The sequence below is a fragment of the Trachurus japonicus genome, chromosome 9, assembly GCF_045865225.1.
Source record: "Trachurus japonicus isolate A0001 chromosome 9, Traja_1.0".
NCBI classification, from domain to species: domain Eukaryota; kingdom Metazoa; phylum Chordata; class Actinopteri; order Carangiformes; family Carangidae; genus Trachurus; species Trachurus japonicus.
Genome location: NC_140915.1, coordinates 15,693,465 through 15,714,576, shown reverse-complemented (window position 1 = coordinate 15,714,576; position 21,112 = coordinate 15,693,465). Strand labels below are relative to the sequence as shown.

The 21,112-nt window shown below is 41.2% G+C and overlaps 2 protein-coding genes and 1 long non-coding RNA gene across 4 annotated transcripts in view; 1 reads left to right on the top strand and 2 right to left on the bottom strand.

Annotated features, from left to right (window-relative positions):
* The window catches only part of LOC146981176 (nuclear factor 7, brain-like), a 454,853-nt gene that overhangs the window by 129,545 nt on the left and 304,196 nt on the right, over window positions 1-21,112 (top strand). The gene's annotated exons all lie outside the window — the stretch shown is intronic.
* On the bottom strand, window positions 623-19,915 carry LOC146981192 (uncharacterized). Of its 2 annotated transcripts, none has more exons than XM_085786161.1 (10): window positions 19,883-19,913; window positions 18,327-19,043; window positions 17,928-17,989; window positions 17,639-17,719; window positions 17,452-17,511; window positions 17,239-17,331; window positions 16,344-16,445; window positions 13,751-15,620; window positions 1,529-1,666; window positions 623-1,071 (listed from the first exon to the last, which is right to left on the bottom strand). In XM_085786161.1, the coding sequence occupies exons 2-10, from the start codon at window positions 18,979-18,981 to the stop codon at window positions 785-787; spliced, it is 3,348 nt and encodes a 1,115-aa protein (XP_085642287.1). In that variant the 5' UTR covers window positions 18,982-19,043; window positions 19,883-19,913; the 3' UTR covers window positions 623-784. The 2 variants fall into 2 exon arrangements, with proteins under 2 accessions (XP_085642287.1, XP_085642286.1); XM_085786160.1 differs by lacking the exons at window positions 623-1,071; window positions 1,529-1,666 and adding exons at window positions 10,377-11,301; window positions 12,656-12,793 and having other exon boundaries at window positions 19,883-19,915.
* Window positions 7,048-9,104, bottom strand: LOC146981193 (uncharacterized). Its single transcript, XR_015036571.1, has 3 exons — window positions 9,032-9,104; window positions 7,449-8,181; window positions 7,048-7,111 (listed from the first exon to the last, which is right to left on the bottom strand). It is a non-coding gene; the product is annotated as an uncharacterized LOC146981193 (long non-coding RNA).

Below are 21,112 nucleotides of genomic sequence, written 5' to 3'. Positions count from 1 at the left end.
TATGGGGGCGGCTAGTGTGACGTCACGAAACCTCTTGTATATACAGTGTATGGTCCAAATGACACCTGAAACAATAAACACAGCCGATCGTGTGAATTTACTTTCCTTCACTGAAAATAGGTTCTTGAATGTTTTCTGCTTGCGCTCCTAACATTTTAACTTAGTTAGAGATCACCATGCTCCTCGTAAAAACATTATGACAATGTAACACTGGAAATATAATTAAGCATGTGCTTATTCCTCATCCAACGCTGATTTGATTGTAATTCTGTGTGGAATACAGACTAGTCATTGTTTTGTGTCCAGATAAATTGCTAGAATTTTATTTTTTGGCATTTTATTATAGGTAAATTGTTATACTGTACAAGGTCTAACAAAATACCATGGTATACCAACAGAATAACTAAATTCAGTATATTGTACCAGACAACTTTGTTGCCAAGGGTGAATTTAGAGCACCAACAACTCTAATATCCATCAGCAAAATCTGTGTAACAACTTATTTGTCAGTATTTATAAACTGTCTGTCTCTGTTTAAATGAACTTACTAAAACGGAACAAAGTCACAGAGAGAGACATAATGTGATCACAATAATGACTGAGAACAACAATGAAAAAACTAACATGATCAATTTTCCTTGCCATCATAATGGACAGAAATGCTCACATAACAGAGGAAGACTGAGAAAAAATGATATTACAATGATGAAGAGAAACTGATGAATGATAAGAAAGTAGATAAGGCAAACGTTGCACATGTTTTGCCATCATCAAACTTTCACATCTATAGTTGTTGCAAATGTCCAGCACTCTGCCGTGGTTTCTTTTGCGCCGGCCTGTCACTTTTTGTGGATGTGCCACTTTGTCTTTTCAGGGCAGTGATCCTGTTTCTGACATAGTCCTTTACACCTTTCCACGTTCGTGTCCTCAGCTCTTTTGGCTCAGCCTCTAGACACTGAATGCAGTCGTTTTTCTGAGGCACTATGTGTCCTTTAATGAAGCTCATCATGTGTCTTTCAACAGCATGAACCTCCGCGTCGTCCCATTTATGTTTGCCCTTACTTTGAGAGCCTGTTGGAGGTGAAAGCAGAAAGGAATGAACATCTACCATCACTGAAACAACTCCAGAAAACAAAATATTCCCTTTCATAACATAGGGAGAAGTCTTAATCTAAAGTGAAGCCGGATGTTTCTTCAAGATACTACTGTCATAAAGGCTAATGTCTAATGTTGTCCACATTTCCAATCTTAGACTATAATAATAATTCCATAACTGTAATAAACAACAATTTGACAAACTTTGTTTTTATTTACCTTTTGACCTGCATGATGATGAAAACATGTTGCTGTGACTTGCAAGTCAAAATAAATCCTCAGCTCTATACATTAGTATTTCTTATTTATAAAACCCACTGGAGCTTAAAAAATATCTTGTGAGTTACTCTTAATCCAACATTGTGCACAAAAGACACCCAAGAAAAAAAACAAAAAAAAACAAAGGGACACGATCACCATTCCTATTTCCTACCTTTGCTGTCCGAGTCGTAAGATTTTGGAAATGCCGTCCCAGCGATGCCCGATGTTAGTCCGTGTGCTTGTTGATGATAAAAATTTCCGGGTTCATACGTTGCAGTTTGATGCCATGACGCAGCTTGTTTTGATCTCCCTGTAATGACGACAAAAAGAGGAATTCTTTAGATACTGTACATACTGATAATACTGAGCACTGATTTCTCATCCGTTTGCTTCATGATATCAAATGAAATTTCCACATGAAAGCTTGTCCAATTCCATTTAGAAAGGTCTCGGTCCTTGCAAGTGCAACTCCTCGTGAATTCATGTTTCCTGCATTATGACTTCATTTTATGCAGAGATTGTGGCTCTTAATTTTGGCATACGTGTCAGACTCTGTTGGTTCATTTTAAGAGATCATCAGGTCAGGTGTTGCATTAGAAAGAGATTTAGCTCTGCTTTTTCAACTGGTGAGTGAAATGGCTGCACCATGAGTGGCATGATGAGACACCAGATTTTCTATTGCTAAAATAAAGAACATGCAACTTTCATAAGATCAGTCCACAATTCAATGTGGATCTGACTGGCATCTGATTTAAATCCTGTATCTAAATCTAAACTGTACAAAACTTGACTTTAATATGTTGACATCACGTATACCAGAAAAGTGAAAAATGATTACCTCCAGAACGCATTTTAACATTGTCCAGCTGCACGTTGCTGCCCTGTCGCAGGCTTCGGACTGGATTGTTGGGCCCTAAAATTTGGTTTGCCTCCTCATCCAGGTTCAGCATTGTGGCGTAATGCTTCTGGATCTTGTTCGATTTCAGCGCCTCAGGGTTTTGAGCTCCGCATTCTTGGACATAACATCGTACACAGTCGGACCCCCTGTAGGCTGACAGCGTAGTTGGTCGGGCAAAGAGAAAGGGGTTCTTGCTGGGGACCCCGACTGCCTCGCGGGTCTCTACTATGAGCTCCAAAGCCGACACGAATGAGGGTTTCAGTAGAACGGGGACCATTCTCCCAGTGCCCCCTCGTACGTCAACCCTAGCAAAGAACCTACACATTGTTCTTTCCAAGTCTGAGACAGACTTGTCCATGTCATCCAGCGCGTTTGATTTTTTCCGCGACATAAAAGCTGTTACGTGAATCGTTGATATCTCCGAAGATTTCCTCCTGTTAAAAAAGATTGTCCGAGCAAGTATCAACCTGGCCAGGGCAGCGTAGTTTTCAACAGTGGGGGCGTCTCTGAGATTTTTCTCAGCAACAACATGAGCACTCTCCATGTGGAAATTCAGGCGCTTTACGTCTTCGGCGAACGGCACCTTCTTGTCTGTGGTCCGTTTCGTTTTGAGAGCTGTTAACGCGCCTGAAGAAATGAGCTTGGTCCATTTCTTCTGGAACACATGGAGGAAGTTCTGCGCAGACTCTGCCAGGCTGGCGTCACCGCTCTTCCCTGCGTTACTCTCAACAATACCGCAAGCCTTCTGCAGGAGGCAGCCCAGCTTGAGGGCAAGTGAAGGAGCACTGTATGTTTTCTTTTCTGAGTCATAACCTGCTAAGACTTTGACTGCGGACACCACGTGTCGGAAGCTGGGGGTGGAAAAGAAATCCTGTAGGTTCCTCAGAGGGGTGATTTTTCGAGCTTCGAGCACAAGCCTCGCAATCTGGCGAAGGTTTTGTCTTATAGATTCGTGCTTCTTCGAGTCAGATCTGTACAGGTTGAACTGATGCTCCCCAAATTGCAAGATAATCTTGTCGTCCATTACAGCTTGCGTTATGTCATCGTAGATCATTTCGCACAGGAGATCTCTAAAGCTATCCGTTACACCAAGATCTCCTAAAGTCTGAAGCGCACACCGCGCTGCAATGCGCCTTTTTCCAGTAGGCAATCGTTTTCCGTTCTTCACTCTCTCCGTACACTGCTTCATGTGTCTGAACATTGATTTCTTAAAGTAAAGACCTTGACAGTAAAGACAGTGAATAAAGTCTTTGGCTTGTCCACCTTTGATTGGTCTTTTTTGAGGGTTGAGTTGTCCCTTTCCCGTTCTCAGAACATCTTTATTGTGCTCAAAATTTCCCTGTTTTATTAAATTCTTCCATATCTTCAGTCTTTCCCTGGAAAACAAGGGATACTGAAATGCAACTGCAACCTCTGCTTTGTCACAGTGGACTGTCTCTAGATGCCGTGCCATTTTAGTTTGTGGCTTCGAGCAAAACAAGCAGTAATTCTTCTTCCTTTTAACCACTTTGGAATTTAAAGTTGACAGCACTACAGCTTCATGGGACGACTTCTTATCATTTGCACGGGACTTTGTTATATCTTCGTCCGAGCAACTCTCTGATTTAGCCTCTTCTTTCACTGGTAGAGGAGACGCTTCGTCTGCAGAGGTTGACAAACAGCTGCCGCTCGATTCATCTGAAGAGCTCCCATCACTGTCCGATTGTAAATCAGAAATATCGCCACCGGTGTTGGGCAGGTAATCAGGATCAGTGTCATCCTCTGACTCAGCTGACATGTTTTCCAATTTCTGAAAGAAAAAAAAAAAAAATGAGGAAACACAATCTGCGCTTGTGTCAAATATTACTCTTATGAGTATTTCCATTTAATATTTTAAAAGACAGGCATAGCTAAGTGCAAATCTATGATTGCTTATCTGAGAATCAAATCATTTAACTCTTTCACTGCCAAAGACGAGTTATCTCGTCTTAGCGAATCCAAGCGTAGTCTGCCAAAGACGAGATAACTCGTCTTAGCGTTTTTTTAATGGCAACGCCATGTTGAATGTCTTGCCCTACTCCTCTGTGAAGATCAGACTTGTATCATCAAAATAAAGTGCAGAAAAACACATTTGGATTGAGAGATATAAAAAATATAGCGTGTTTTTCCCCCTCACGGAGCGGTGCGGGTGTCTGACTGCAGCGGCGCCGCTCCGTGACACTCTGGCCGCCGGTGAGAGCGGCGGCGGGGCTCATGGCGGCTCGGCAGCTCGTCGAAGCTCCGTGCAGCTCCGTGATACAAAGCACAAACGTTAGTAACAACAATCCCGTTGATCGCTCGTCGTTAGTCGTCAAGAGCGTTTGGAAAGTCGCCAGATTTTGCGAGAAATCACTCAGATAGCAGCTTGAAAATCCCGCGATCTAGTGTGGATGAGGAGCGGACGGCGCCGGCGAACGTGACGAGAGGAGAGCTAAAGATGGTGGGAGTGTCTGTTGTGAGCGCACATGGACTGTCTGTGGCTGTTCAGGGGGCACGTCAGCCAGAGCTGTAGGCTGTGTGTGTGTGTGTGTGTGTGTAGATGTGTGTGAGAGACAGAGAGAGTGAGTGAGACCGCTGCCTGCTGACCAGAGGAAGCTGGATCTGATCTAAAGTGCCATGTTTCGGCTACAAAAACCTGTCGAACTGATCCGCGCACGCGCGCACACAGACACACACACAGACACACACGCACGCACACGTACATGCACACGCACACGTCACGTACGCACACACACTAAAAAAAAGGAAAGAAAAACTTGTAACTCAAAGAAAAGAAAAAAAGAGGCTGCAGTAGTGTGTGTCAGTAGCTAAATGTTTTGCCTTTTGTCATCAAAAGTCATTTGTCAGTGTTGATTTAGTTGTTGTTTACAAGAGAACAACTGTACAGATGCTGAGGCATCACTAAAGCAAAATATAAAGGAGCCAATTGTACTGGTTCACCTGAAAATGACAGCCGACACAAAAACCTCTTTTTCTCAAGATTTTGGTGCCAAAATGGCATTTTGGGCTAAAGTAACCTATATTCAACCGCCAATTTCACGAGACTGGAACAAGATAGAAACAAACTGTTTTTTTTGCTGGAAACTAGAGACCCTCATCTTTCCTTTGATGGGTTGAATGTGTATGTAGTAACAGTACATAATATATGGTGGGTCTACGGAAATCAGTCAAAAAGCTGGAAAATGCCTGGCAAGCTGGAGGAAGCTGCTGTGAGAATGGCTGGCAGTCAAAGAGTTAAAAGGATTTTCATTTGACTTCAATGAATTAATTTGGTGTTTGCTATTGTCTTCTTGTTTAATGCTTTGAAATACTCACAAATTACTTCATCACAATATGTTACAGGTGCACCTCAATAAATTAGAATATCATGGAAAAGTCCATTTCCAGTAGTTCAGGTCAAATAACCCCAACCAATTATTGAGTGCATATAGATGGACATACATTTCAGAAGGTCAACATTTCCATATTAAAAGGGTCTTCATTAAATATAAGTCATAATCATTACAATTAAAAGAAATTAAATAAAGACATGAAATGTTTCATTCTGTGTCTAATGGATCTACATAATGTATTGTTTTCACTTTTTGAATTGAATTACTGACATAAATAAACTTTTCCATAATTTATTGAAATGCACCTGTGGTCGTGGCGATTACATAATACCATGTGAACACAGCTGAACCACCAGAAGAACATAGCTGAGATGGACTGTGGGCAACGCTTTACTATAACACAAGGAAATGGGAAACTGATCTGACTTGAAAATATTAACTCTTTCATTTGTTGAGGATCAAACAAACAAACAAACAAACCCAAATAATAAGGGAACTACCTCTGACTCTCTTGGTGACATTGGCTTATCACAGGCCTCATCATGGTCATCAAAAGATGCAGGTGATGCACAATCGTCTGAATGACAGTGTGTCTGTTGTGTCTGGAAAAACAATGAAAAGAAGGCAATTTTAACTATATGACAGTTATGGGGGTGAAACTTAAGGTAATGCAATCTAATCAAATAACAAACATTAATGCAGAGGGAATAATTTTAACATTAAGTTACCGTTGACTCTTCTGAGGGCGGCTCAACTTGCACTTGTGCACTGCTGGTCTTGGTTTGTTCACACTGAGATAGATCAACCATTGATGGAGGAAACTACGAGTGAAAACAAACAATGGTCCATACTAAGTTTTTGCACGTGCGTACTTAATGTGTGAATTGAGTTACATCATTGCAAATCAAACGACATCATCCAAAACAAGAAATGTTAGCCACCTGAATAGTCGTGGGTTGAGACAGCCCATCAGCGCTGTCATCAGGAGGGATGGATTGCAGCTTGAAGGGGAAGTATATTATTTATCAGTCTCTGTTTTGCAATGTCTTACTGAGTAGTAATAGTTGCTATCTAAAGAAATAACATTGATTGTCCATCTTCAATGTAAAATTGCCACAACATACTTACAAGTTTATCCATCTCAGCCAGTTGTTTGACTAGTTGTGCACGATGAAGTAAAAGCGCTGAACGCCATATATCATTGTTGCCCTGGAAACAGATAAAAAAACACATGTTAACTGAAATATCCACACAACAGCAGCTAAAAGAGAGCGTTTCATTTGGTAAATACTATTACAGTCACTTAAGCTTAGTAGCAATTCACTATGTGAAATAAAAGTCTACCACACTTTAGTTTTACATTTACAAAATAATAAATAAATGAAACACCAAACAACAGAGCTTTCCTCTGTGGTAACTTTTTGGTGTTTTGAGATTTTCCTCACGTTCTCCTGCAACGGCTCATTGTTGGAAGACGCGGCTGATTCATGGACAGGCTTCTCAGCTCCTGAGGAAAAGACAGACAGACTATAAGAGGAAACTGAGGGTGAAATGCAATATTGTACAATGTTAGAAAGTTATATGAAGGCAAATCTTATATCTAATTGCACATTCATTCTTAAAAATCAGCTATTATTTTATACCACGTAAAGATTTTGTTCTGTAAATCATCTACTGTATGTGAACTGAACTCCCCTCTTTTTTTCCTGTTTATGTTTTTGGTTTCACAAATTAACAGAGCCGTAAATCATTCAATTCAAAAAATCGAATAGAAATTGTCTGAAACCCACAATGCCAGAAGCTTTTGCCACTGTATGATGCACACATAACCAAACACAGCTTACCCCTGCAGTGTGATGAAGGGACCCACTGAGGCTGCTGGTGTGAAGCAGCTCCACCGTAGCTGTGAGCGTATCCAGCGACGCCAGCAGACACTCCATTCAGAGTCGGCTGAGATGCGCTTGCACGCTGCCCACACGACGGCAGGCTCATAGACGCATCTTGAAGTCCACTTTGTAAACCCTGACTGATTAACGGAGGTCGAAATGACCCTTTGAAAGGGTTATGGGGTAAGGGAGGTGGTAAATGTTGCGGCCTGCAAAGCTGTAGTCCTTGGTTCGTTTGGGGAAGAGGTGGTGGAGGTACGGTTTTCTGTTGGTTTGCCGTTAGCAGCACAGATGCATTCTGGGGCCTTTGCTGAGCACAGGACATAAGAGGAGAGGCACCAGTGTTGTGAAATATCATGGTGGATGGTAGAGGATGGTTGCTGACGTGAGGGGCTTTGTACAGGATGTTATTTGTGGACGATAAGGTGCCGAAGTCGCTCAGACAGCTCTGATTGGACGTCTGCAGGTGGTTGTAAGAGGGTCACTGACTGGAAGACGAGCCCAGGCCAAGATGCTGAGAGCTGGCCACGGAGTTGAGGGGGGGTCCTCCTGGGGTTGAAGCTGCGGTCCAGCCATTCTGTCCCAACCACGACGAACAGGGGAGGTGGCCTTTACCTGCTGCTGAGTTTTCCATCATTCTTCATAATCTTCAACGTGCTGTCTCTCGTTCCACTTCCTTTGGACACACGTCCTGGTGGAGCAAAACAACATGCAACATTTACATCATCACACTCATGTTGTAGTAGGATTTTAAAAAAACACCCATCTTTTCTGACCTATTGCAACATGACAGAGCAGCGCCTGTGGTTGTGGAAATGATTTTGCACCAAGTGTCTGTTAAGAGGGAGAGTATCTATTGGATCTAATGTAGGGATTTTAGCTGAATATAAACTATATAAATATAAATGATAGAACAACAAACAGCCAGAACTGAGGTATTACATCAGGTTTATATTTTAGTTTATATTACAGACACCTAATATAGAGGTTCTTCACTGGAGAATAGGGAAACGTTTCATATAATAACATGATATAATCAACTGCAACAGCTGGAAACGATTGTTTGAAATAACTATCAAATATTATTCAACTGTGCATGAGATAAAATGCGAGTATATGAGTTTGTTACGCAGAAATGGACAAATTATAAACAGGTTTATAAGACACTGGAATATCGGATTAACGATTATTGAAAAATATATGTTTATGTAACTAAACAGCTGACCGATGAGGTCGGCTGTCCACTTTGTCATTTCTATAATATTTAATGGATGGTAACGTTATAATTTGTCCCAAATCCTGGGAGAGGGAGAACGGTAATCTATGTTTATCTACCGGTAAAATGAAACACGGTGAAAATACCTGGTGGTAAGTTGTGCTACGTCGATTAGCAGTTAGCTTTGTTAGCCTGTGAAATGCCGCTTATTTATTCGTAGCTGAGACAAACAGGTGAAAATTCACCAAAGTAAGAGCGAGTGAGATGAACGCACACTTCTACATCTAATGTTGACTGAAATGTTGTTTGAAGGTGAGTACCACACCTGCAAACATCAGGGAAACGGCCTTTGTTTACCTTACATGCTGCTGCTAACAGGTCACGTCACTTCCGCTTTGGGAGCGTTTCCGCTTGTCCTTTCAAAGTAAAAGCCTGCTATGGGGGCGGCTAGTGTGACGTCACGAAACGCTTAACATGTCCAAACCTATTTTTTACAGTCTATGGTCCAAACCTATTTTATATACTACAGTCTATGGTCCAAAACTGACACCTGAAACAATAAACACAGCCGATCGTGTGAATTTATACTTTCCTTCACTGAAAATAGGTTCTTGAATGTTTTCTGCTTGCGCTCCTAACATTTTAACTTAGTTAGAGGTCACCATGCTCCTCCTAAAAACATTATGACAATGTAACACTGGAAATATAATTAAGCATGTGATTATTTCCTCCTCCAAGGCTGATTTGATTGTAATTCTGTGTGGAATACAGACTAGTCATTGTTTTGTGTCCAGATAAATTGCTAGAATTTTATTTTTTGGCATTTTATTATAGGTAAATTGTTATACTGTACAAGGTCTAACAAAACACCATAGTATACCAACAGAATAACTATATTCAGTATATTGTACCAGGCAACTTTGTTGCCATTTGCCAAGGGTGCACTTAGAGCGCCAACAACTTGCATATCCATCAGCAAAATCTGTATAACACCTTATTTGTCAGTATTTATGAACCGTCTCTGTTTGAACTCTCTGAACTTACAAAAATGGAACAAAGTCACAGAGAGAGACATAATGGCCCTCATTTATGAAACTTGCGTACTACACCAAAAAAATGGGTGTACACCAAATTCACCGCAAGGATCGGCATTTATTAATCTGAGCGTGAGCGTACGGTACGCACAAATCTCACGCCAGCTCTGACCAGGTGTACGCACATTTGGAACCAGCGTAGAACATGCAGGAAGGAGTGCTGCTGTGTCAGAATGATTATTAAACCATAGTCTAATAACGCAGCGATGTGGACCACATGTTGTTGTTGTTGTTTATATTGGTAAAAAGTTAAAAAAGTAGCCAAAAAAAAAACGATACAACCAAGTCCGTGTTGAAAATTTAACTCGACTTTTATTTTGAGCAACTGAGATGAATTAAAAACCACGATGTGACAGATGCTCGTTAATCAGCTGTGTAAACAGAAACAGTCAATGACAGACAGACCTGTTATTGTTAGATCACACACACAAACTTCCAACATCTCCTGCACCAGAGCATGACCGGACGGCTCCTCAGTCTCTCTCTGCCGGACACCGGAGCCGGCGGGGGGGAGAGCTCCGCTACCTGTCCAGGTCCAGCTGATCTCCGCGGCGGAGTGTTTTTTTTCTTGTGTTTAGTAAACTGCAGGAGCATTTCATGAGGTCGCTGGGTTTCCTGACGTGGTCGGTGACACGTGCGTCTGCAGCCTCCATCCACCGGGATGACGCTTATCAATCACAAAAACTATCAATCTATCAATGTCCAGATATTTAATGTTGCCGCCCTCTCCCTGTTCAACGCGGTAATGCCGGTAAAGTCCCTCTTCTTGGCCGTCTTCCGTGTCTCCATGTCGTAAAAGGGGCAGGGCGACGCCTCTAAAGCAGGAATATATCGGGGCGTGACATTTAAATGACGCTCGTTTTCAGCCGCCGGATTTATCACCACCACGCCGGTTCTACGCCGAAATCAGCAGCGTACACACTTTTAGTAAATCACACGTGACACTTGGCGTACACTGATATTTACACCAGAATCTACACCAGATCCTGCGCAAGTTTGATAAATGAGGGCCAATGTGATCACAATAAACAGTAATGACTGAGAACAGCAATAAAATTAAACTAACATGATCAATTGTCCTTGGCCATCATAATGGACAGAAATGCTCACATACCAGAGGAAGACTGAGAAAACAATGATGAAGAGAAACTGAAGGATAACAAAGTAGAGAAGGCAAACGTTGCACATGTTTTGCCATCATCAAACTTTCACATCTATAGTTGTTGAAAATGTCCAGCACTCTGCCGTGGTTTCTTTTGCGCCGGCCTGTCACTTTTTGTGGATGTACCACTTTGTCTTTTCAGGGCAGTGATCCTGTTTCTGACATAGTCCTTTACACCTTTCCACGTTCGTGTCCTCAGCGCTTTTGGCTCAGCCTCTAGACACTGAATGCAGTCGTTTTTCTGAGGCACTATGTGTCCTTTAATGAAGCTCATCATGTGTTTTTCAACAGCATGAACCTCCGCGTCGTCCCATTTATGTTTGCCATTACTGTGAGAGCCTGTTGGAGGTGAAAGCAGAAAGAAATGAACATCTACCATCACTGAAACAACTCCAGAAAACAAAATATTCCTCTAAATAAGTCCCTTTCATAACAAAGAGCAGAGTCTTAATCTAAAGTGAAGCCGGATGTTTCTTAACTCTTTGAGTGCCAGACCTTTTATAAAATGGTCAGTGCCATGTGCCAGCGTTTCGGGGCATTTTGAGTAATATTTTAAGACCAAGAGAATATTTTATATTATGACTCTGAAAACACAAAATAGCTCAAAGGAAAGAGGAGACTCTCTATTTAACTAGGGAAAAAAACATTTGTTTGTACCTTGTTCCATTCTTAATTTATCTTAAGTTAAATAGAGCCTGGTTGCACCAAAAAGACCACTTTTTTTCTAGAAAGCTGAGAAAAATGCATTTTTGTGAAAGAGAGTCTCTCAAGAGAAACAGTGATTTATCCGTTTTAATTTTGGCTTCAAAAACATGTAAGACATCTGAAAATTTCATTTCACATGTTTTTTCATTGTACAAAAAAAAAACAACTAAAATAGCCTACAACAAGTAGGAGTCTTACTCTGCAGAGTGATGCCTGCTCTCCTACTACTCCTGCAGTTGCTGCCCCCTCACCCTCTCCTCCCCCCTCCTCTCCCCCTCCCCTCACCCCCTCTCTGCCCCTCCCCTCTCCTACTTCTCCTCCTGCTGCATCGTCTCTGAAGTAGGGAGGGAGACGTCATGCCGTCTTCAGCCTCTGTGCTGGACGCGGCAGCGACGCACCGCGCTGATCTCTCGGTTCGTCGTCACGTCGGTTAGACAGCAACTGGTGAAACTGACTCTGTGATCCGCTTTCGCTTCGGCATTTTGGTGCTGATCATCTATCAGTTTACTTTCCTGCCTCCTCCGATCACTTCATGCTGGAGCTATGCTAATAGCACCGTGGCTAAGCTTTCCTCCAGCTCCACGTTACACTTGTTCCAGGCTCTGCCCGTCGTTTTTCTCTAGAAATAGAAACTTTTCCCAACTTTTTTATCTCTGTACCGATCGCACTCGTCTTCTCCTTCCTCTTCACTTCTTGCTCTGATCTGCAGTCTTCTTCGTTCTACACATCCCAGAAGCCCCAAAATTACTCACAGTGTGCGCAACAGCGTCCCCATTTACCAGCCGCAGAAAACTGCATTTGACGTATATATACGTCAATGGCACTCAAGCGTTGGATTTTGATTGACGTATATATACGTCAATGGCACTCAATGAGTTAATCTTTCTTTCTTAATCTTGTGAGTTACTCTTAATCCAACATTGTGCACAAAAGACACCCAAGGAAAAAGGAAAAAAAAAACCCAAAGGGACACAATCACCATTCCTACCTTTGTTGTCCGAGTTGACAGATTTTGGAAATGCAGTCCCAGCGATGCTCGTTGTTAGTCCTTGTGCTTGTTGATGATAAAAATTTCCGGGTTCATACGTTGCAGTTTGATGCCATGACGCAGCTTGTTTTGATCCCCCTGTAATGACGACAAAAAGAGGAATTCTTATTTTAGATACTGTACATACTGATTCCGACTAATTGAAAGTGGTTCTCAATGTAGCTTGAACTCAATAAGCAATGCACTGATTTCTGAACCGTTTGCTCCATGATATCAAATTACTTGTCCAATTCCGTTTAGAAAGGTCTCGTTCTCGCAGGTGCAACTCCTCAAAAACAGACAGATGTGAATTCATGTTTCCTGCATTATGACTTCATTTTATGCAGAGATTGTGGCTCTTAATTTTGGCATACATTTGAGACTGTGTTGGTTCATTTTAAGAGATCATCAGGTCAGGTGTTGCATTAGAAAGAGATTTAGTTCTGCATTTTCAACTGGTGAGTGAAATGGCTGCACCATGAGTGGCATGATGAGACACCAGATTTTCTGTCTAACACTTGCTAAAATAAAGAACATGCAACTTTAATCAGAAGATCAGTCCACAATTCAATGTGGGTCAGATTGGCACCTGATTTAAAGGAATAGTTCACCAAAAAATGAAATTCATGAACGCGAGAGCATGCACCAGGCAAATTCAATACAGGACTGTTTAGGCTGTAAAAATGTCCTAAATGACGTTGTTTCAAGTAAACTCTGGACTATATCCCTTCAGGACACTTGGATTGCAGTGGACGAGCAGTGTGGAGGAATATTAAATGTTTTTTGTGTAGTTTTATGGACGTTTTTGTGTCGGTCCCTATTAATCTCATATGACGTTTTCGTTGGACTACGAACCAGCCTCCCGGGTCTCCAGATGCACTTTGAGGAATAAAAAACTACTCCGGAGAATTCATCAGCATGAGGGTGAGTCACTAATGACTGAATTTCATTTTATGGTGAACAATTCCTTTAAATCCTGTATCTAAATCTAAACTGTACAAAACTTTACTTTAATATGTTGACATCACGTATACCAGAAAAGTGAAAAATGATTACCTCCAGAACGCATTTTAACATTGTCCAGCTGCACGTTGCTGCCCTGTCGCAGGCTTCGGACTGGATTGTTGGGCCCTAAAATTTGGTTTGCCTCCTCATCATCCAGGTTCAGCATCTGTAGCATTGTGGCGTAATGCTTCTTGATCTTGTTCGATTTCAGCGCCTCAGGGTTTTGAGCTCCGCATTCTCGGACAAAATGTTGGACACATTCGGACCCCCTGTAGGCTGACAGCGTAGTTGGTCGGGCGAAGAGAAAGGGATTCTTGCTGGGGACCCCGACTGCCTCGCGGGTCTCTACTATGAGCTCCAAAGCCGACACGAATGAGGGTTTCAGTAGAACGGGGACCATTCTCCCGGTGCTTCCTCGTACGTCAACCCTAGCAAAGAACCTACACATTGTTCTTTCCAAGTCTGAGACAGACTTGTCCATGTCATCCAGCGCGTTTGACTTTTTCCGCGACATAAAAGCTGTTACGTGAATCGTTGATATCTCCACAGTTGACCTCCTGTTAAAAAAGATTGTCCGAGCAAGTATCAACCTGGCCAGGGCAGCGTAGTTTTCAACAGTGGGGGCGTCTCTGAGATTTTTCTCAGCAACAACATGAGCACTCTCCATGTGGAAATTCAGGCGCTTTACGTCTTCGGCGAACGGCACCTTCTTGTCTGTGGTCCGTTTCGTTTCTTTGAGAGCTGTTAACGCGCCTGAAGAAATGAGCTTGGTCCATTTCTTCTGGAACACATGGAGGAAGTTCTGCGCAGACTCTGCCAGGCTGGCGTCACCGCTCTTCTCTGCGTTACTCTCAACAATACCGCAAGCCTTCTGTAGGAGGTAGCCCAGCTTGAGGGCAAGTGACGGAACACTGTATGTTTTCTTTTCTGAGTCATAACCTGCTAAGACTTTGACTGCGGACACCACGTGTCGGAAGCTGGGGGTGGAAAAGAAATCCTGTAGGTTCCTCAGAGGGGTGATTTTTCGAGCTTCGAGCACAAGCCTCGCAATCTGGCGAAGGTTTTGCCTTATAATATCGTGCTTCTTCAAGTCAGATCTGTACAGGTTGAACTGATGCTCCCCAAATTGCAAGATAATCTTGTCGTCCATTACAGCTTGCGTTATGTCATCGTAGATCATTTCGCACAGGAGATCTCTAAAGCCATCCGTTACACCAAGATCTCCTAAAGTCTGAAGCGCACACCGCGATGCAATGCGCCTTTTTCCAGTAGGCAATCGTTTTCCATTCTTCACTCTCTCCGTACACTGCTTCATGTGTCTGGACATCCATTTCTTCGAGTAAAGACCTTGACAGTAAAGACAGTGAATAAAGTCTTTGGCCTCTCCACTTTTGGTTGGTCTTTTGTAAGGATTGAGTTGTCCCTTTCCCGTTCTCAGAACATCTTTATTGTGCTCATAGTTTCCCTGTTTTATTAAATTCTTCCATATCTTCAGTCTTTCACTGGAATGCGCGGGATACTGAAATGCAACTGCAACCTCTGCTTTGTCACTGTGGACTCTCTCTAGATGCCGTGCCATTTTAATTTGTGGCTTCAAGCAAAACAAGCAGTAATTCTTCTTCCTGTTTTTGTTATCCACTTTGCAATTTAAAGTTGACAGCACTAAAGCTTCATGGGACGACTTCTTATCATTTGCAAGGGACTTTGTTATATCTTCGTCCGAGCAACTCTCTGATTTAGCCTCTTCTTTCACTGGTAGAGGAGACGCTTCGTCTGCAGAGGTTGGCAAACAGCTTCCGCTCGATTCATCGGAAGAGCTCCCGTCACTGTCCGATTGTAAATCAGAAATATCGCCACCGGTGTTGGGCAGGTAATCAGGATCAGTGTCATCCTCTGACTCAGCTGACATGTTTTCCAATTTCTGAAAGAAAAAAAAAACATGAGGAAACACAATATGTGATTGTGTCAAATATTACTCTTATGAGTATTTATATTTAATATTTTAAAAGACAACCTATGGCTGCTTATTTGAGAATCTAAGAATTAAAAAAAAAGGATTTTCATTTGACTTCAATCAGTTAATTTGGTGTTTGCTATTATCTTCTTGTTTAATACTCACAAATGACTTCATCACAATATATTACAGGTGCAGCTCAATAAATTCGAATATCATGGAAAAGTCAGTTTCCAGCTAGTTCAAGTCAAATAACCCCAACCAATTATTGAGTGCATATAGATGGACATACTTTTCAGAAGGTCAACATTTCCATATTATGCTTTTTTCTTTTTGCTTTTAGGTCTTCATTAAATGTAAGCCATTATCATTGCAATTAAAAGAAATTAAATAAAGAAATGAAATGTTTCATTCTGTGTCTAATGGAATGTATTGGTTTCACTTTTTTAATTGAATTACTGACATAAATAAACTTTTCCATAATTTACTGAAATGCACCTGTGGTCGTGGCGATTACATGATACCATGTGAACACAGCTGAACCACCAGAAGAACATAGCTGAGATGGACTGTGGGCAACGCTTTACTATAACACAAGGAAATGGGAAACTGATCTGACTTGATCTGAAAATATAAACTTTTTTATTTGTTGAGGATCAAACAAACAAGCACAAATTATAAGGGAACTACCTCGGACTCTCTTGGTGACATTGGCTTATCACGGGCCTCATCATGGTCATCAAAAGATGCAGGTGATGCACAATCGTCTGAATGACAGTGTGTCTGTTGTGTCTGGAAAAAAAAAACAATGAAAAGAAGGCATTTTTAACTATTGTTAACTGTTTTAAGTACTTAGGAACACTCATAGATGACAAATTGAGATTTACTGATAATACTGACTTCATCCACAAAAAGGCTAGTCAGAGAATGTTTTTAATCAGGAAATTGAGGGGGTTCGGGGTCAGGGTGGACATTCTGGAAAGGGTGTATGTCAGCCTGGTAGAAAGCATATTTACTTTTAACATCACCGTCTGGTACGGGCACTTGACCCAAGTAAACAAAAGTAAACTCAATAGGATCATCAACACGGCTGGGAAGATAGTTGGCCGTCAACAAAGATCACTAGACAGCCTCTATAACACCGCTGTACAAAGGAAAGCCCTGTCAATAATTAAAGATGAGACTCACTCCCTACACAGTGAATTTGAACAACTTCCCTCAGGGCGGCGCTATAGAATTCCTCTAGCAAAGAAAAAGATCTACAAGGGCTCCTTTATCCCCAATGCCATCTGCATAATAAACAAGACACAGTAAAGGGGATTTTATTTTATTTTATTTTATCTTTATTTTTACTATCTGTATGTGATGTGACCGCTGTTGATTTTGTTTTGTCTCATGTAAGCCTTGCTGGCAAGCGTTTGAGTTCTGACTGTTTTGTCTATAAGTGAGACCAAAGATGAATTTCCTGCCTTGGCGGGACAATAAAGTTTTTCTAATTCTATATGACAGTTATGGGGGTGAAAATTAAGGTAATCCAATCTAATCAAATAACAAACATTGATGCAGAGGGAATCATTTTAGTTACCATTGACTCTTCTGAGGGCGGCTCAACTTGGACTTGTGCACTGCTGGTCTTGGTTTGTTCACACTGAGATAGATCAACCATTGATGGAGGAAACTACGAGTGAAAACAAACAATGGTCCATACTAAGTTTTTGCACGTGCGTACTTAATGTGTGAATTGAGTTATATCATTGCAAATCAAACGACATCATCCAAAACAAGAAATGTTAGCCACCTGAATAGTCGTGGGTTGAGACAGCCCATCAGCGCTGTCATCAGGAGGGATGGATTGCAGCTTGAAGGGGAAGTATATTATTTATCAGTCTCTGTTTTGCAATGTCTTACTGAGTAGTAATAGTAACTATCTAAAGAAATAACATTGATTGTCCATCTTCAATGTAAAATTGCCACAACACACTTACAAGTTTATCCATCTCAGCCAGTTGTTCGACTAGTTGTGCACGATGAAGTAAAAGCGCTGAACGCCATATATCATTGTTGCCCTGGAAACAGATAAAAAGCACATGTTGACAGAAATATCCACACAACAGCAGCTAAAAGAGAGAGCCTCATTTGGTAAATACTATTACAGTCACTTAAGCTTAGTAGCAATTCACTATGTTAAATAAAAGCTACCACACTTTAGTTTTATATTTACAAAATAATGAATAAATGAATGGTAAGTTTTTGGTGTTTTGAGATTTTCCTCACGTTCTCCTGTGACGGCTCATTGTTGGAAGACGCGGCTGATTCATGGACAGGCTTCACAGCTCCTGAGGAAAAGACAGACAGACTATAAGAGGAAACTGAGGGTGAAATGCAATATTGTACAATGTTAGAAAGTTATATGAAGGCAAATCTTATATCTAATTGCACATTCATTCTTAAAAATCAGCTATTATTTTATACCACGTAAAGATTTTGTTCTGTAAATCATCTACTGTATGTGAACTGAACTCCACTCTTTTTTTCCTGTTTATGTTTTTGGTTTCACAAATTAACAGAGCCGTAAATCATTCAATTCAAAAAATCGAATAGAAATTGTCTGAAACCCACAATGCCTGAAGCTTTTGCCACTGTATGATGCACACATAACCAAACACAGCTTACCCCTGCAGTGTGATGAAGGGACCCACTGAGGCTGCTGGTGTGAAGCGGCTCCACCGTAGCTGTGAGCGTATCCAGCGACGCCAGCAGACGCTCCATCCAGAGTCGGCTGAGATGCGCTTGCACGCTGCCCACACGACGGCAGGCTCATAGACGCATCTTGAAGTCCACTTTGTAAACCCTGACTGATTAACGGAGGTCGAAATGACCCTTTGAAAGGGTCGTGGGGTAAGGGAGGTGGTAAATGTTGCGGCCTGCAAAGCTGTGGTGGTGGAGGTACGGTTTTCTGTTGGTTTGCCGTTAGCAGCACAGATGCATTCTGGGGGCTTTGCTGAGCACAGGACATAAGAGGAGAGGCACCAGTGTTGTGAAATATCATAGTGGATGGTAGAGGATGGTTGCTGACGTGAGGGCCTTTGTACAGGATGTTATTTGTGGACGATAAGGTGCCGAAGTCGCTCAGACAGCTCTGATTGGACGTCTGCAGGTGGCCGTAGGAGGGTCGCTGACCGGAAGACGAGCCCAGGCCAAGATGCTGAGAGCTGGCCACGGAGTTGAGGGGGGGTCCTCCTGGGGTTGAAGCTGCGGTCCAGCCATTCTGTCCCAACCACGACGAACAGGGGAGGTGGCCTTTACCTGCTGATGAGTTTTCCATCATTCTTCATAATCTTCAATCTGTTGTTGTTGTTGAAATCTCTTGTTCCTTTGGACACACCTGTCCTGGTGGAGCAAAACAACATGCAACATTTGCATCATCACACTCATGTTGTAGTAGGATTTAAAAAGAACACCCATATTCTCTGATCTACTGCAACATTACAGAGCAGCGCATTGTGGTTGTGGAAGTGTCTAAGAGAGAGAGTAGCTATTGGATCTAATGTAGGGGTTTTAGCTGGATATAAACTATATAAATATAAGTAATAGAACATCCCAGATAACAAATAGCCAGAATTGAGGAGGTATGACATCAAGTTTATATTTTAGTCTATCTTACAGACATCTAATATAGAGGTTCTTCTCTGGAGAATAGGAAAACGTTTCATATGTAATATAATAATATGATATAATCAACTGCAACAGCTGGAAACGATTGTTTGAAATAACTATCAAATATTATTCAACTGTGCATGATATAAAATGTGAGTAGAAATGGCCAAATTATAAACAGTTTTATATGACACTGGAAGATTTCATGAACGATTGTTGAAAATATATGTTTATGTATCTAAACAGCTAACCGATGAAGTCGGCTGTCCACTTTGTCATTTCTATAATATTTTATAGATGGTAACGTTATTATGTGTCCCAAATCCTGGGAGAGGGAGAGCGGTAATCTATGTTAATATCTGAAATGAAAACACGGTGAAAATACCTGGTGGTAAGTGATGCTACGTCGATTAGCAGTTAGCAGTTAGCTTTGTTAGCCTGTGAAATGCCGCTTATTTATTCGTAGCTGAGACAACGAGTGAAAATTCACCGACGTAAGAGAGAGAGAGACGAACGCACACTTTGACACATCTAATGTTGACTGAAATATTGTTTTAAGGTGAGTACCACACCTGCAGACATCAGGGAAACGGCCTTTGTTTACCTTACATGCTGCTGCTAACAGGTCACGTCACTTCCGCTTTGGGTTTTTCAGAATAAGAGCCCTTTTTCGCCACAAACAGCAACACATGAAATAAATCAATGATAAACTTTTAATGAAGATAAAACGTCACTAATATCAAGTGCTAAAGTGAGAAGTTAAGAAGTTAAATAAAATTAGAAGATGAAAAAACCAGTGACACTGTCGATAAAGTAAATTACCATTTTATTATGACAATTTTTTTTTTTTTTTTTTACACATTGTTTATCATCATGTAGGCTACAATAGAAGCCATGAACAATTGAGCGGAACTGCTGGCAAACCAGAGACATTTCAGTTTTCCACAGTGTCCTTTGATTTGAGATAAAAAGGTTTGTCTTAACCTTTCAGTGTTTTTATGACACATTTGCTTCCAGGCACAATAGTTGCAAAACTAGTTGAAACCAGAACATGGAAAATACATGAAAATAGGGGTGAAAAAAAACACGGGGAATCTTGTGAAAGACCCTTGGAGAAACTGCAATAACTAGAAATAGAGCTTTTGATACTGTATAAACAGTTGCAAAAAGTTCTTTTAATCAGGAAAAAAAAAGAATAATAACTGTTGATTGTCTATCAAATGGTAGTCTGATGAGATCTAAACAACCAATACTGTTAGTTGGCTAGTAAGTGTTAGAGTTTAATTAACCTCAAACCATCATGATAGAAAAATGAACTTCCCTAAACATCACAGACTGACCTCCGTGTGACACATTTTGATATCAGTGGCTTTAGCATCACCAGACTTTACAACACAGAAATGGGAGGAGTTTCTCAGTGAAACTCTTGTAAGATAAATTTAAATGTTTTACATATAAAATAAAGGAAACCTCCCATTAAGTACTTCTCTTTGTTAATTTACCCCCTCATCAATTTGTTTTCATGGCAACAATCCTATAAAATCTATACTAAAATAAGAGGAAAACATTGTGGAAACACATCAATGACAACTATTGAAACAGTTTCAGCATTTTGTTTTCACATTTTCTCGGATATTAATGTTGATTTTAAGAAGTGACACAACCTAGCCTACAAACTCAGTCTGTTTTCTAAAAGCTGAGAAAGGACCACAACATTATGACTAAATGATGTAGGTGAGTCTCCATGGAAACACCAAATTAAGATAGAAACAGACTTTTTGAAAAATACCTGATGAAAGAAA